This window comes from Barbus barbus (assembly GCF_936440315.1).
Source record: "Barbus barbus genome assembly, chromosome: 12".
Taxonomy (NCBI): domain Eukaryota; kingdom Metazoa; phylum Chordata; class Actinopteri; order Cypriniformes; family Cyprinidae; genus Barbus; species Barbus barbus.
In genome coordinates, this window is record NC_136740.1 from 28,278,962 (window position 1) to 28,293,114 (window position 14,153).

Sequence of the window (14,153 nt, forward strand, 5' to 3'; positions counted from 1 at the left end):
ATATTTAACATTCTGAATTAAAGTGGTGATGGAATAATAATGATTTTAAAGTAGTAAATGTGCTTACAAATACAAACTACCCTGGTATTGGATTAGAACTAGCACAAGGCTGTTTGACATTAGAAATTAAACTACATTAATTAGTAGATAAATATTAAAGTATTATAATACATGTTAGACATTCAGAGCAAAAATACAAAAAAGCAACAACCTTGTGTAGGCCTGTACATATTCAATACCCAGATATCTTCTTTTTTAACAGCTCTAACCTTACATCCTACTCATCCTGTGACTTCACACCTTTGTGCACTCAGCTAAATGTTTCTGCAGGAGTTATTTTCAGTTTCAGCAGACATTATATTTTGAGATGTCAGAATATTCTAGCCATGACAATTACAGCACATATCCTGTGTTTGCACCGTTTTACAGACAAAATGGCCTGCTTTTGTGTTTCTGCATGTCTAGAACAAAAATAAAGTACTTGCAAGTTACAGCACAATATGATGCATGATCCCCAGAAATTGAATGGGTTGTTAATAATTTCTAATTTTATTGGATGATTATTGTTATTGTATGCTGATTCATGCATTAAAGTGATAACAGCTCATTTTAGAGCACATTTGTTGTCTTTAAAGGAGCAGTAGCTTGGAAATGTCTGCCATCAGAAATAATGATAAAGAGACTCTTCATATTGTTATTAAATGATTCAACACTGGTTGGATTCAAATCCATACATATATACCTGTTGATAAGTGTACCTTAAAATATATGTTTAATTCCACTGCTCAAGCTCATTATAGCTTTTTTTAAAGCTAGAAACAGGTGTCCTATTTGGAAACGCATTGATACCATTGGAAATGTGTTCTTTTTAACTCTGTGCCAGCATATGCAATAGATGGCTCATATTTCAGTCCCCCATTTTAATACATTTGGTTCATTATAACCTTTAATTAATTATTTAAAGCTTTATTTTGATAAAAAAAAAGTCCCCCATGAATAGCTTGAATAGCACCAGTTGTAACCAATGGCAGAGCTTGGCAGCTGGCCTGTTTGGAGACTGTCTTCGCCCTCAGCTGCCTCCAGAAGTGATAGTCGGCTCTATGTATAGACTATCTGATTGTTGGAAGCCTGAAATATTTGAATGTCATTAGGGGAGGTCATCTGTGGCTTGAGGAGGGGGCTGGTCAATAGGGGTTCATATATGCCTCTGCAATGGAGCAAGTGGAGACTTCATTATACGGTGGCCAATGGGCCCTTTTTGAGGCTCCAGGGCCATCTGTACACCAATTTAAATGGTATAGTCCAATTTGAACACCCCTCCATATTGAGCCACAATGGAGGAGGCTCTTTTGCAGTGTTTGCTGGGAAGAAGAAGAAAGTACAGTCGGGATTGGGACTTTGGAGAGGGAGGTAGCAATCTAAAGAGGTAAGAGGAGCTGTGTTCTCCAATGGCCAGGCCACTAATGGATGGATGGATGGGCTCATTGGGATGTACATTGGCCCTAATGCATGCCAGTATATGGATTTTTACAGGTCTTGGTATGGTGTCTGTATATGGTGAGAATAGATATCATGGTTAGCATGAACAAGGAAATATGGCTATAACTAGGGGGAGCTATAATAGGGCAGACAGCAGCAGGCTGGAGTGAACTGCACCAAATGGGCTCCAAACTCTTTAAAATACTCACATTGGTTGGGAAAACACAGGAAGATGTTGTATTGTTGTGCTTTAGCTTGATAAAGATGGTCTGCAATTGTTGTGTCTTTATCCCTTGGTTGCCTGTCCAAGGGAAGTGGCCCATTTGACATGCAGGCAATGCTGTAGAAAAAAAAGAGAGGAAGCATGTTATTGATGGTGCTTGATGAATAAAACACACTTAAATGTGCTAAAAGCATGTAAATCATAGATATTATTGTGTATTTGTGTGATTTTACAAGCTTATTTTGACAAATGAGCTACTCTGAGTGAACTGTTAGAGAGCTTTAAAGATGGCCGCTCCTTAGAGCAGTGAATGCTGTTGGGACGGGTTACTTCCTGACTCACTCCACACACTGCGTTGGTTATCACTGTGTTCAAGATCACTGTGTTCAAGCATATAAAACTTTTTCAAATAAAACTGCAGGAAAAAGAATCATTTTTACAGTTAAGTAATTAATAATCAAAGTTATGGTTAGTATTGCTAACTAAAAGGAACCTTTAGGAGATCAGATTTTGTTGTGAACTGAGTGAGTGTGGAGTGTGAACACTGTAACTGAATTTTTTTTTTTTTAGTTAAGCCTAGAGTATGGGACTAGTTAAGTGCATAGTATGGACTAGTCTCTGATTAGTCACTTTAGAGGGCCCTTGTTTACTAGTTAAAGTTAAAGACTAGTTAAAGCATAGCACTGATTTTGATTATCCATCCATATAAACCTATATAGACTATAAAACTATAACAATATTTTGCTGTTAGACTGGCATTGGTTCAGATGACCAGTTTTTATCATATTAATCAATCATGATTCATCTTTTGATTTTATGTCTCATATGTCCATGAAAATGGAGGGAAGTTGAATTATATATTTAAATAATTGTGCAATTTAGTTAATATAAATGAACCTAATGATTTTGATTCCCTTTTTTATATAAGGCATACAGATCAACTTAAGGGTTAAATACTGAAAGAATGAATGCTGTAGGTGCAACTTTTTATATTCATATCCTAAAACCATCCAGCATTTAAAGGGTTAAATTTTAGTCCTCATGGGGGCATCAGAGTAAATTACACTCTTTCACTTTGTCACTGTCTGCGATTTTTATCAGAAATCTTAATATGTAAATTACTGCCCCCTCTGGATGGATCAGGAACAAGGGTCTGTGTCTCTAATGGGAAATGAGAACAGTAAATATGTGTACTCATTTTCTCATTTAGAGTTGCAGCCCTTTTTCTTTTGCTTAATTGTTCTTCTAAGCTCTCAGTACAGTCCTATCATAGCCAACAGTTGGACAGAGAGTTTTAACCCTTTGGCTGCTGCATTGTAGCTACTGTCACATCACAAGGCATAATTGTTGTGTGAACTTTAATTCACACCCTCTTCTCTCATAAACTAGGATTACTAGAACAGAACTACTACTAAATGTTCTTCCATGCAAAAGTGTAAATGTTAAACATCCCTGGTTGAGGATAATTGTTCAAGTGAGTGCATGAACTTGCCAAAGCTTCACACAGCAGTCTCAATGCCTGCTTAAAGTGCTTTTTAAATTTTAACATTAACTTTTATATGTTTACAGCTACTGTACTACAGCCATACTTCTGAAGAATTATGCTATAGTATTCCTGTGAAGTCATATTATTTATTGAGCCATAATGTACTTTGACATAAAAAAAACATTGATAACATGTGGATGTGTCACTATTTAATTGCTTTAAGTTGTAGTTCAGACAATTATATGCCATGCCAACATTCTCATCTAAAAAAAGCATCAAAAGCATCAATAGTTTGTTGATGTGTCACTGTTTAAACCTAACAAGGTTTAGCAAATAAGATTTTTCTCTCACCATTCTACCAAAAAAAATTGTCTATGCTTCTGCATAGTTATTATGCCATAATATTGGCTTTTGAAAAGTCATATTCTTTATTGAGCCATGAAGTGATATAAAAACTGATAACCTGAAAAATCTAGCTCTTTTTTTTTTTTTTTTTGCCATATCAACATTTTCATCTCATCCCATATTTTACATCTTTTTACATGTCACAAAAATTATCTTTTAACAGATCTTTAAGCAGTAAATGTTCGTTTTGTTCACATTTTAATTAGTAATCAGTTTCAGTGGAACCCTTTCACTTTCAGTCTTGTTTTTTTTTCTTTCAAAAATCTCAAAATGAGAATTACTGCCCCCTCTGGATGAATAAGGAAAAACAAATATTGGGTAGATGTCTATTGCAGGGATCCTCAAATCTGGCCCACGAGATCCAATTTCCTGCTGAGTTTAGCTGTAAGCCTAATCAAACACACCTGAGCATGCTAATCAATGTCTTCAGGATCATTAGAAAATCACAGACAGGTGAGTTTGATCAGGGTTGGAGCTAAACTCTGCAGCAGATTGGACCTCCAGGACAAGATTTGAGGAACCCTGGTCTATAGTGTAGTCAAAATTGTGAGGTATGAAGCTGAAGTTGCTGAGAGGTGGAAATGGGGCTTCCGGTTTCTGTAATAGCCTGGTGCTTCTCAGAAAGTGCTTTTTGAATTTGAACAAAAATGAACTATAACTAATATATTTTTACGGAGTGTCTATTTACACTAAGTGCAAATAGCCCGCCTTGTTGGCATTTGGTTGTGGATATTAAAACATATCTGCAACATGTATCGAGTTCGTGAAAAATTGTGCGTGTGTGTGTTAATCATTTTCAGTCAGATTTCATCCCATAATCGTCTGACTCAGCAGTTATAGCCTATACCTAATTGGGTTTAAATGAAAGAAGTCCGAGAGATCGCTGGGTGATACGAGACCGTAGCGCCGGCGTCACCAACGCGTGATTGGGTTAGTCAAAATTAAAAAAGATGCTCATTTTGTATCAAATTCAGAAAAGACGCATGCTTTTTGATGCGATCGACCCGAGTTTAATCCCACCTTTTGCCGAACTTTTTTTGCTTCCTTTTCAAATCTCATATTGCATGGGAAAGGCATTTATTTACAATGAAAATGAAGGAAATAATCAAAGTTGAAAATAAAAGTATCGGGTAGGGTAAGGGTAGGTGTAGGCGAGGGCTTTATTGTCCCAATAGGATGGCATCCATTTAATAATTTGAATTTAAAACTATAATTTACACTCAATACGATATTGTGTACTGTTTTATAATGTACTACAATACTGAGGTGCAGATAATTGTAACTATTTGCAGTAAGTAGTATAAATAGCAGAAAATATTGCTATTTTAACAGTGTAAATTTACACTAGTTGTTAGGGTTTAAACAGTGACACATCAACAAATGACCGATGCTTTTGATGTCAAAGTACATTCTGGCTTATTAAATTATGACTTTTCATTGGAATATTATGGCATAATCGGAAGCGAAACCGTATGGCCGTATTTTTTCTTACCACTCTCTACCAAAAAAAAAAAAAAAGTAAAAATTATATATACCTTTTCTGGAAAATGATAGCATGCTGTGTAAAACATTTACCAAGATTATCAGTAGTCATTCTTACAATTTCAACAGATAACAGACCTGAAAATTTCTGAATATGCTTTACTAGAAGTCTTTTAATTTAAGTTCTTTCCTTTTTTCCAGGTCTTTGGAAAGAAAGAAAACAAGATCTTCATTTGGGACTCCTCACTGCAACGTAAGAGTTCATTTTCCTGTCTTAACTGGTTAAAGGCGACACTCATTCTTTGTTAAAGTTATAATGTAACCTTTTCCTCCAACAATGCACATAATTTTGTAACCTATTGAATGAAATCTGCCGGCACTCTATTTACAAAACAAAGCCCAGCTCACAGCACACATCTGTCATGAACTTGACTCTCTTACAGCTGTTCAAATGGCAGCTGACATGCACAGTTGCCCGACAGCCTCTCTTTTCACCGTATATTCATCCTTTGTTTACGCTTCAGTGGGGTTTTCTCACTTAACCAGAAAAGCCACAACAAGACGTACCTGCTTCCTAAATTTTTACACACTCACCACCTCATTCATGAAGCACGAGTGGAATGAATAGAACTTTTCTATGCACCGGTAATTACTGCATTTAATTGACTGAAAGAATATTTTTACTATCTGTACACAGTGTGTTTGATGCCTGAGGCCTGTAAGCTATTTTTTTTCCCACGTTCACACACATTATATTTTTTTGACTCATACATTAATATTAGACCAGTCGAAGTCAGAATTTCCTCTTTTACACAGACAAACCAAATGATCTCTAATTTACTCATCTGCTCCTAGTTATTCATTATTGTCTACAAGTGACAAGATCCATAACTGAACTTGGCAGAACGCATTGCAGCCATTTTCCATGCAGGGTGCGTGTGTGTTCTTCAGAAAGGGGATTGCGGAAATGCTGCATTTTTTCTTTTGTTTTTTTTTTCCTTCTAAACCAATCAGCATTGCTGTGGTATGAGTCACTCCCACACCCTACCCTTCTATGACAAAGAGGGGAAGGGCTGTTTCTCAGACCAGACAGTGAAATGGTGGCTGCTTGTACAAAAACAGCAGCAGCAGCACCATTAGGAACTGAGCTTCTACAGACGCATTTACAGGTAAGATCTGTAGCTTAGAACATTATCCTGCTTCTAGGTTTTACTAAACATGCATCCTGTGACATGAAAATGAAATAATATTGCTGCTTCATGTATCTGAACGATGCGGTTCATCTAACCTCCCTCTTGAGCTAATTATGTTAGCCTGTTTACAAGACATCCTGCCATTCATTCAGCCTAGAAACCTATTTTACCAAACCAACAAAGATAAACAATGTTATAGAAAAACTCTTTTAAATGCTTTTAGAAAATCTTTTTATTTAAAGTAAAGGAAAACTTAGTGAAACCACAAGTATGACATCATTCATTACGCCATGTGGTTTAATAGGTATGTCAAAGAACAACATGCTTATCAACTGCATTGTTTTAGTCGTAGAATTACAAGTTTTGTTTGGTTTCCTGTGCATAGTTTTTGATTCCTATTAAATAATGTAAATTTGAGTCCGTACTTCCTGTGAACGTCCATTCTGAAAGCACAAAGACCTATAAATAAACTGAATGTTGGTATATAGGTTTAGATCTTTTAAAGTATATAACTTTGTATAGTTTAAAAGTTCATTTTTGTTAGTTATTAGGTAAGATAAAAGATACAACATATAAAAAGATACAGTTGAAAACTACTGTACCACTCAGGACCGCGTAGATTCAGAACTGGACAGCAACCTTTTGCTGTCAAAGAAAGAAAATATAGTCCTATTAGAAAACCTACAACTGTATTTTAATGTAGAATTTAATGGTCATGAAACCTCACAAGTAACCAACTCTACATGGGCTACTCGAATAAAAGTACTAGCGAACCGACTCGCAAATGATTCCAACAGAGACTGATGTTGCTAAGCTAACAGCATGATGCATTAATACGAAATGTGCACAAATACTAAGTAAATTAGTCCGTTTGAATGGCACTGAACTATTTTATAATTGAATGAATTGAAAGTTTACATCAAAATTTAAATGTATACATTTATGCTCAAACAGAAGGCAATTCCACAATGCATTTCTCTGATTAGACACTGCAAGTTCAGTGCCAAAGTGGTGAATTGTCACATTGTGGAATTGCCCTCTCTGTAATATCTACACACAATGCTGAAAGCTACAGCTTTCATCATTTTTGCCAAAACTATTTAACATCTACACTGTAAAACAATAATTGTTTGATGTAAATAGCAGTTATTGCAGTACATTTTCCAAGAAAATACTATTTTAGTCCTCCTAGTTCAAAATTTAATGGCAGTGTTACTGCCATTTCTTTCTAATAATTTGTGAAATTTACTAGCAATTTCTAAATTAAAATTAGTTTCAAAGCCATTTTTTGGTTTATATTTGAAATCAAATGTCCAAGGAAGCATGCCAGTTTCAAACATGAATGATGTTCAGGAAGTGTTGAAGTATCATTACGGTCTGTGCTGTTTTTATACCATTCATTAAGAACATGTTTTCCTTTCATTTCAGAATCAGCCAAGACTGAAAGCCTAGAAGAACCAAAGATTCAGACCCATCTATGGCAGAAAAACAGCAGATCAAAGTGACTGCGGCCAAAGTGCTGTGCTATGTGGAGAAAATCTCCTCCTTCGCCTCCAACATAGATCCTCTCTTTGGGATTGTGACTTCAGTGGTCGGGGTGGTCCGGAAAGGCCTCGTGGATGAGGAGGACCATGAGATGGACAAGGACTTCAAACAGATCCATGAGAAGCTGGAAACCATCTCGGAGAAGAACAAGCAGACCTTGCGACAGATCCGCATCGACGAAATCAATGAGATTTACGGTAAACACGAAGAAATCATCAAGCATCAATACAACGCTTTCAACACCATGGTGGAAAGAGTAAAACGGGACCCTGACAACTCGGATCGTCACATGGAGGAGTTTGTGAAGATCTACGAGAGCGATAAGATGGATCGGAGCTTAGATGTGTATTACCGTGGAGTGAAGGGTGCCGCTCTGTTTGGGAAGCCCATCCTGCAGGTTTACCTGGAGAGCTGCCTAAGAAACAAAAAGGTGATGGAGGCTCGCTGCTCTCACATCGCCCACCTGTTCTACATCGGTCTAATGGCGCTGATGGCCTACTACACCGTCAGTGAAGATGACGAGGATGAAGTGAGAGACAAATGGGGCCCGAGGGTCCTTGAAATTCAAGCCAAGATGCAAGAAGTTCTGGACCAATGCACTGAGGAAAACTGAAGTGGGAACATTGCACTGAACGTTTGCTGAGACGATTCATTTCATATGCTGAAAGTTTAAACGTCGTAAGCAATCTTGAATTAGGAAGTTTAAATAAATCATGTGGGGTGTAAAATGGGTGAATCTTTTTCTGCTTGCCAATGGACTTTTCAATGCAATAGTGCAAAGTTCTTAACGCTGTATATCATTTTTTTTAAAGTATATTAAGCATGATTTGGTCATTATTGAGACTGAATATATTGTAAAAAAATATTTCAGATATCATTTTAGCCTTTGATGTGAGTTACACGTTGTTATTATATAATTGTTTGCTTATGTTTTGTGGAACATCTCTGATTCCTTGCACAATAAATGAATCTATTTTTTTTTTTCTCTCATATCATGGCAGTTAGTCTCTTTATTTGTCATTTTATATGACCAAATGTGATTTCTGCCAAATCAATTCATGATGTGAACACACTAAAGACTGTGAGTGCCGAATGCAGGTGAATATGGAAATTGCATTGATTTGCATTAAATTCAAAGTTGCACTCTAACAAAAGAAATGCTGGGTAAACTATGGACGAACCCAGCGATTGGGTTACTGCCCAGAAGATTGGGTTAAACATTTATCCCAAATGTTGGTTGAAAACAACCCAGCATGTGTTGTGGCCAATATTTACCCAGCACTGGGTTGTATTTAACCCAGCATTTTTAGAGTGTGTCGACGTTTCAGAGGCAGCATGCTTGATCAGTCTCATCTGAAAAAAATTATTTCAAGAACCATTCCAGGTTCAGTACAAGTTAAGCTCAATTATTATAACACTTATGGCATAATGCTAATTACAATTTCCCCTTCTTACTTTCTGGGTTACATTGAGGCATTTGCTGTACAATGGAAGTGAATGAGGCCAATCCTTAGACATTTACAGTATATACTCGCTGTTTTACAAGTATAGCCACACTGGAAAAAAATAAAGTTGAACCAACTTAAAATTTTAAGGCAACCAGCTTCAGCAGATTTGAGTTTTCTCAACTTGTTTTAAGTTTATACAACAAAAATGTGAGAATCTCCTACAAAAATAAGTTGAAAGAAATCTGCTGAAGCTGGTTGCCTTCATTTTAAGTTGGCTCAACTTTTGTTTGTTTTTTACAGTGCACAAGACTTAACATGCATGTTAGCATGATTTTAGTAAATTTTTTTTGTTATATCCATTTTTTTACAACTTAGTCATCATGACAACATAACACCTAAAAAAAGAAATCTAAATATATAACTTCAACAGATTTACAACTCAAATAATATGCAACTTTTAACAGAATTAATGTGAGTTAAATAAAAAAGCTTGACATTTTTGCTTTTAAACACTCCAAAAATGTACCTCATTTACCCCATAAGTGCTTGAGGAGGAACAAAATTATTCTTGTGATAATCAACATTATCCCACAAATGCTGATTGAGCTTATTGAACCCTGTGTTATCTTCCTATCATTTAGATACTACTATAGTTTTCATTAATTTATTAATATTATAGTTTTATTAATATTTTATTATTATTAATTCAGTTTTTATTTTTATATTCATTTGATATTAAAGTTTTTGTAACTTTTTTTATCTATATAGTTTTTATTCATTTTTATTTCAGATTTTAGTTATTTTAATACACCAAGTTAAACTAAATTAAAATGATAAACTATATATATATATATATATATATATATATATATATATATATATATATATATATATATATATATATATATATATATATATACACTATTTCAGTTAAAGTTTATTTTATTTCAAGTACATAATTTTAAATTTTTTTATAGTTTTATATTTTGTTTCATTTGTAGTTAACTATAATAACCCTGACTGACCCTGGAATATTCTTGTAACAGTGGTGCATGGGTAAATACGTATTTTTGATGGAAATTCTGTTTAACTTTAAGATTGTGATTTGTTTCCTTCTTCAGGTGAACTAACCGATAAGACTGTCCTACGATCTTCCTCCGGACACAATGGCTGACAATGAGATATTTGATGACCCAGAGAAGCTGAAGAGGGGTCTAGTGAAGGTTCTGGAATGTGTGGCCACCATCTCATCTGCAGCAGCGGTGGTCAATCCCATCTTCGGCGTGGCTGGCTCTCTCATCCGGGTGGTTCTGCACCACGTGGACGATGAAGATATTCAGAAACTCAAACGTGAGTTTGGCAGCGTGAATCGAGCCCTGGACGAAATCTCACACCAGAACCGTCAAGCCTTGCTCCAAATCAGGAAGGAAACGGTGGACAAACAGTACCACGAGGTGGAAGAAAACATTCGCAATCAGTTCCGCAAATTCATGGAGATCGTGGAGGCCAAACCGGAGCACGTGCAACGCAAGAAGGATGATTTCGTAGAGAGTTTCATGAATGATAAAGAAGACCAGAACATGTACACACTTTATGAAGGCGTGATGGGGAAGCGCAAACTCTTCAGCCAGCCCATCCTAGACGTCTACATGAAGCATTCGAAGGGTGACCAGCTCGTCATGGAAAACCTCTGCACTCGACTTGCGTACCTGTTCTGCATCGGTTTCATCTCTCTGATGGGCTACTACGGCATCCTGGGGGATGATTTGGAATCTCGTAACGAAGAGTGGGAAGAGAATATGAGGAACGTGCAGGTGAAAATGCAGGAGGTGCTGAGGAGATGCAAGTGATCGTGAAAGCTTTCTGCACAACCGACGCTCTTTATTGCCTTTGTGCTTTGCCTTTTCCTCTTACTCTAATAGACTTCATCGACCTGCAGCATTATCTTCTTGATGACTGCAGCTCATGCTGAAGTGTACAGAGTCATTTCCTGTAATCTAGTTCTTGTTTTTTAATCACACAATCACATTTCTTCATGTTTTGCCTCAGTTTAACACTACATGACCAAGATATTTCACACTAATCTACAGAATGCTGGTTGTGGTTATATAAATATTATTAAAGCTCATAAGCAGTGTCACATTGAAAATTGTTTCCTGAATAAATACATAGCATATACAAATGCATTCTATAAAATACATATATAAAGAAACTACCTATGTATCTATATATTCATAAATGCTGCAAAATAAAGAGCATACAATTTACTTTCTGTGCAAACCAAGATCAAAATTTCAGTCTGAAAGGTTCATGTTTATGCATCTTTTTGGCACATTAGTGATAGATTCAAGTGTGCATTTAATAGTATCCTGTGTTTTTTTTTTTTTTTAGTGCCATTAGAACAGATTATCAGAGCATATATTTTCATTTGAAAGGTGAAATCTAAACCGAAGGTTACTTTTTGCATTCTTTGACCCTTTTGTTTTGGATAAATTAAAATATGTGCTGTGGCACAATGTACAGTGCTGCACGTTTAGTCTGACATGGCTGAAGTTCATCTAGATAATCGTGTTTGTTTCACATTTGTTTATTCATGAAGCACTGCAATATACATAAATGTACCTGAATTATGTGTTTGTGTGCTTTTTGAATGTCTCATGGATTGGAACACATGACCTTCCTAATCATTATTAAAATACCTTTTTATTTTTTATTATTCAGTCTTTGGAATGCTGTTGCTCTTGTAACGCTGTACAATATTGTTACGTTTTTCAATAAAGATACAAGGAATGAAAAGTATAACGTTTTTTTGGCTTACACTAAAACTCATTATATACTGTATATTTAAAGCAATTAATCAATTTAAATAATCATATATATATAGGCCTATATTTATCATTTAAAGATATATTTAGAATATAAATGTGTTAAAGGCTTACATTTTGACGTAAACAGTAGGTGGAGGGACCTTTGAAGGAACTTTTTTTTTCTTGTTAGATGTTCCTCTGCCACTAGATGACAGCAAAAGATCATAAACTGAGTTTAGACCTAAAAATATGAAAACAAGCATACTGCTACTGCTTAATGTGTGTATAGCACCTACTATTTTAATAAATGTAAACACAGCATAATCAGTTTAAACTGCCATGTGATCTGACAACGTTATCATTTGACAAATAAATCTGCTTATATTGCATTTTTAAATGTATTTCATTCATTTTGTGGAAAGAAAATGTGCATACAAGCCTATGTTATTGGACTATATATTTGAAGTAGGCTATCATCAAATGCAGCAGACACAAAGTTAATTTCAGACTTTTGAAAAGGACTTCACTTCATCTACTATGCTATATAAAAATTGTGTTGTTAGAAAAAATGTTTACGTTTTAATGAATTATTTTTGCCTACACAACAGAATTTAATCAGGTTAGACGCCACATCGAATTTAACGCGGATGAAAACGAGTCTGTAAGGGATAGCTGGTCTTTACAATGGGATACACTGTATAAAAATACTAAATCGTGTCATTTTCATATCTTTTTGTTAAGTTTTTGTCAATTGCCTTTTCCAGAAAGACGTTTCTTACAATCTTTATGTCGTAAAACAATAATGGTGTAGTTACAGGGGTTAGCTGGACCACGTGCAAATACTGTCTTTGAATGGAATTTCACACAAATAACAAAATACATTTCTCTCCCAAAATATTCTGAATTAATCCAGTTCTGGGGAGGCTACTTTCCTGTTATATTAATCACTTAAATTTAATTTAAGATAACATAAACATTAATGAGTTTTACTTTACCCCTTGTGACAGAAGACAGATCTAGAGTCTTGTTCTGTGCGACATTTCACGCCATCAGCCAGAAACCTTGGCAAAGACTCATACGGTCAAGTTGGAGAGGCAATCATATGGACACGATTCTGAAAGAAAGAAAGAAAGAAAGAAAGAAAGAAAGAAAGAAAGAAAGAAAGAAAGAAAGAAAGAAAGAAAGAGAAAAATGTTAAGGCTTTTCTGGAGAAGTTGTGATCTACAAAAAAATCAATAAACAGCTCAAATGGAGAGGAAAACAGCAATGCTTTAGCATTTTGAGGAAAAGGAAAGTGCAGGACTAATTAATGAATTGGGGAAAAATACTCTTTCAATTCAATTGAATGTATAGGCTACCGGTTTGGTTTTATTGTGTTTATTAAATTATTATTGTGTGATTTTTGTTCGGTGGACAGAAATTACGAAAATGTCCTGATATTAGAGGGTTTATGTGATTAAAAGAAAAAAAAAAAGGGAAAAACCGTTTATTTTAAATTTCAGACTCAAAACATAGTGGGCCTAACTGAAATATGAAAACGACAATCTCTGGTCTCCCCAATAAAATAATCAGAATCAGAATATGACGTAATCTATAGACTATTTCAAGTAGTCATTTCTTACGCACCCAACAGGACTAAAAGGCTGAAAAACATTCAAATGCAAACACCTCCTCTGTCCTCTGTTGGGTCTCATGGGAATACGTCATCATGTTCAGCAGTGTCAGCCGTCTATGACGCATTCAGACACAAGGTCACACCTGACTTATTTTCAAACGCTTATTTGTAGATTTTTAGAAAATAAATGTATATCCACCACTTGATTTGCATATGTACAACGATGTATGTGACTTCCTTTTTTCGTTCCTTTTTATCCGCGTATGATTTCATAATATATACATGCATTAGGACCCTCCTTTATCAGCACACGCTCAGAGAAGAGAACATTAAGCATAGAATAACTACTAATCAGATTTTCCCCTGGATGAAAGTGGCATAGCCTATATGTTATTTTTATATAACATAACATAATATAATATACAACTCGTTAAGCACTTAAATACATCAGTAGTGTGCGAAATACCTGC

The 14,153-nt window shown here is 35.4% G+C and overlaps 1 protein-coding gene across 2 annotated transcripts; it reads left to right on the top strand.

Moving 5' to 3' along the window:
- Nucleotides 1–1,226: 1,226 nt before the first annotated feature.
- Nucleotides 1,227–12,461, top strand: LOC306877547 (protein rapunzel-like). Of its 2 annotated transcripts, XM_079429378.1 has the most exons (4): nucleotides 1,381–1,426; nucleotides 5,277–5,328; nucleotides 6,090–6,244; nucleotides 7,697–8,812. In XM_079429378.1, exon 4 carries the CDS (start codon nucleotides 7,746–7,748, stop codon nucleotides 8,424–8,426), a length of 681 nt encoding a protein of 226 aa, XP_079285504.1. In that variant the 5' UTR covers nucleotides 1,381–1,426; nucleotides 5,277–5,328; nucleotides 6,090–6,244; nucleotides 7,697–7,745; the 3' UTR covers nucleotides 8,427–8,812. The 2 variants fall into 2 exon arrangements, with proteins under 2 accessions (XP_079285503.1, XP_079285504.1); XM_079429377.1 differs by lacking the exons at nucleotides 6,090–6,244; nucleotides 7,697–8,812 and adding an exon at nucleotides 10,383–12,461 and having other exon boundaries at nucleotides 1,227–1,426.
- The last annotated feature ends 1,692 nt before the right edge of the window (nucleotides 12,462–14,153 follow it).

Coding starts and splice junctions, on each gene's coding strand:
- LOC306877547 (XM_079429377.1), top strand. CDS start 10,428: ATGGCTGACAATGAGATATTTGATGACCCAGAGAAGCTGAAGAGGGGT.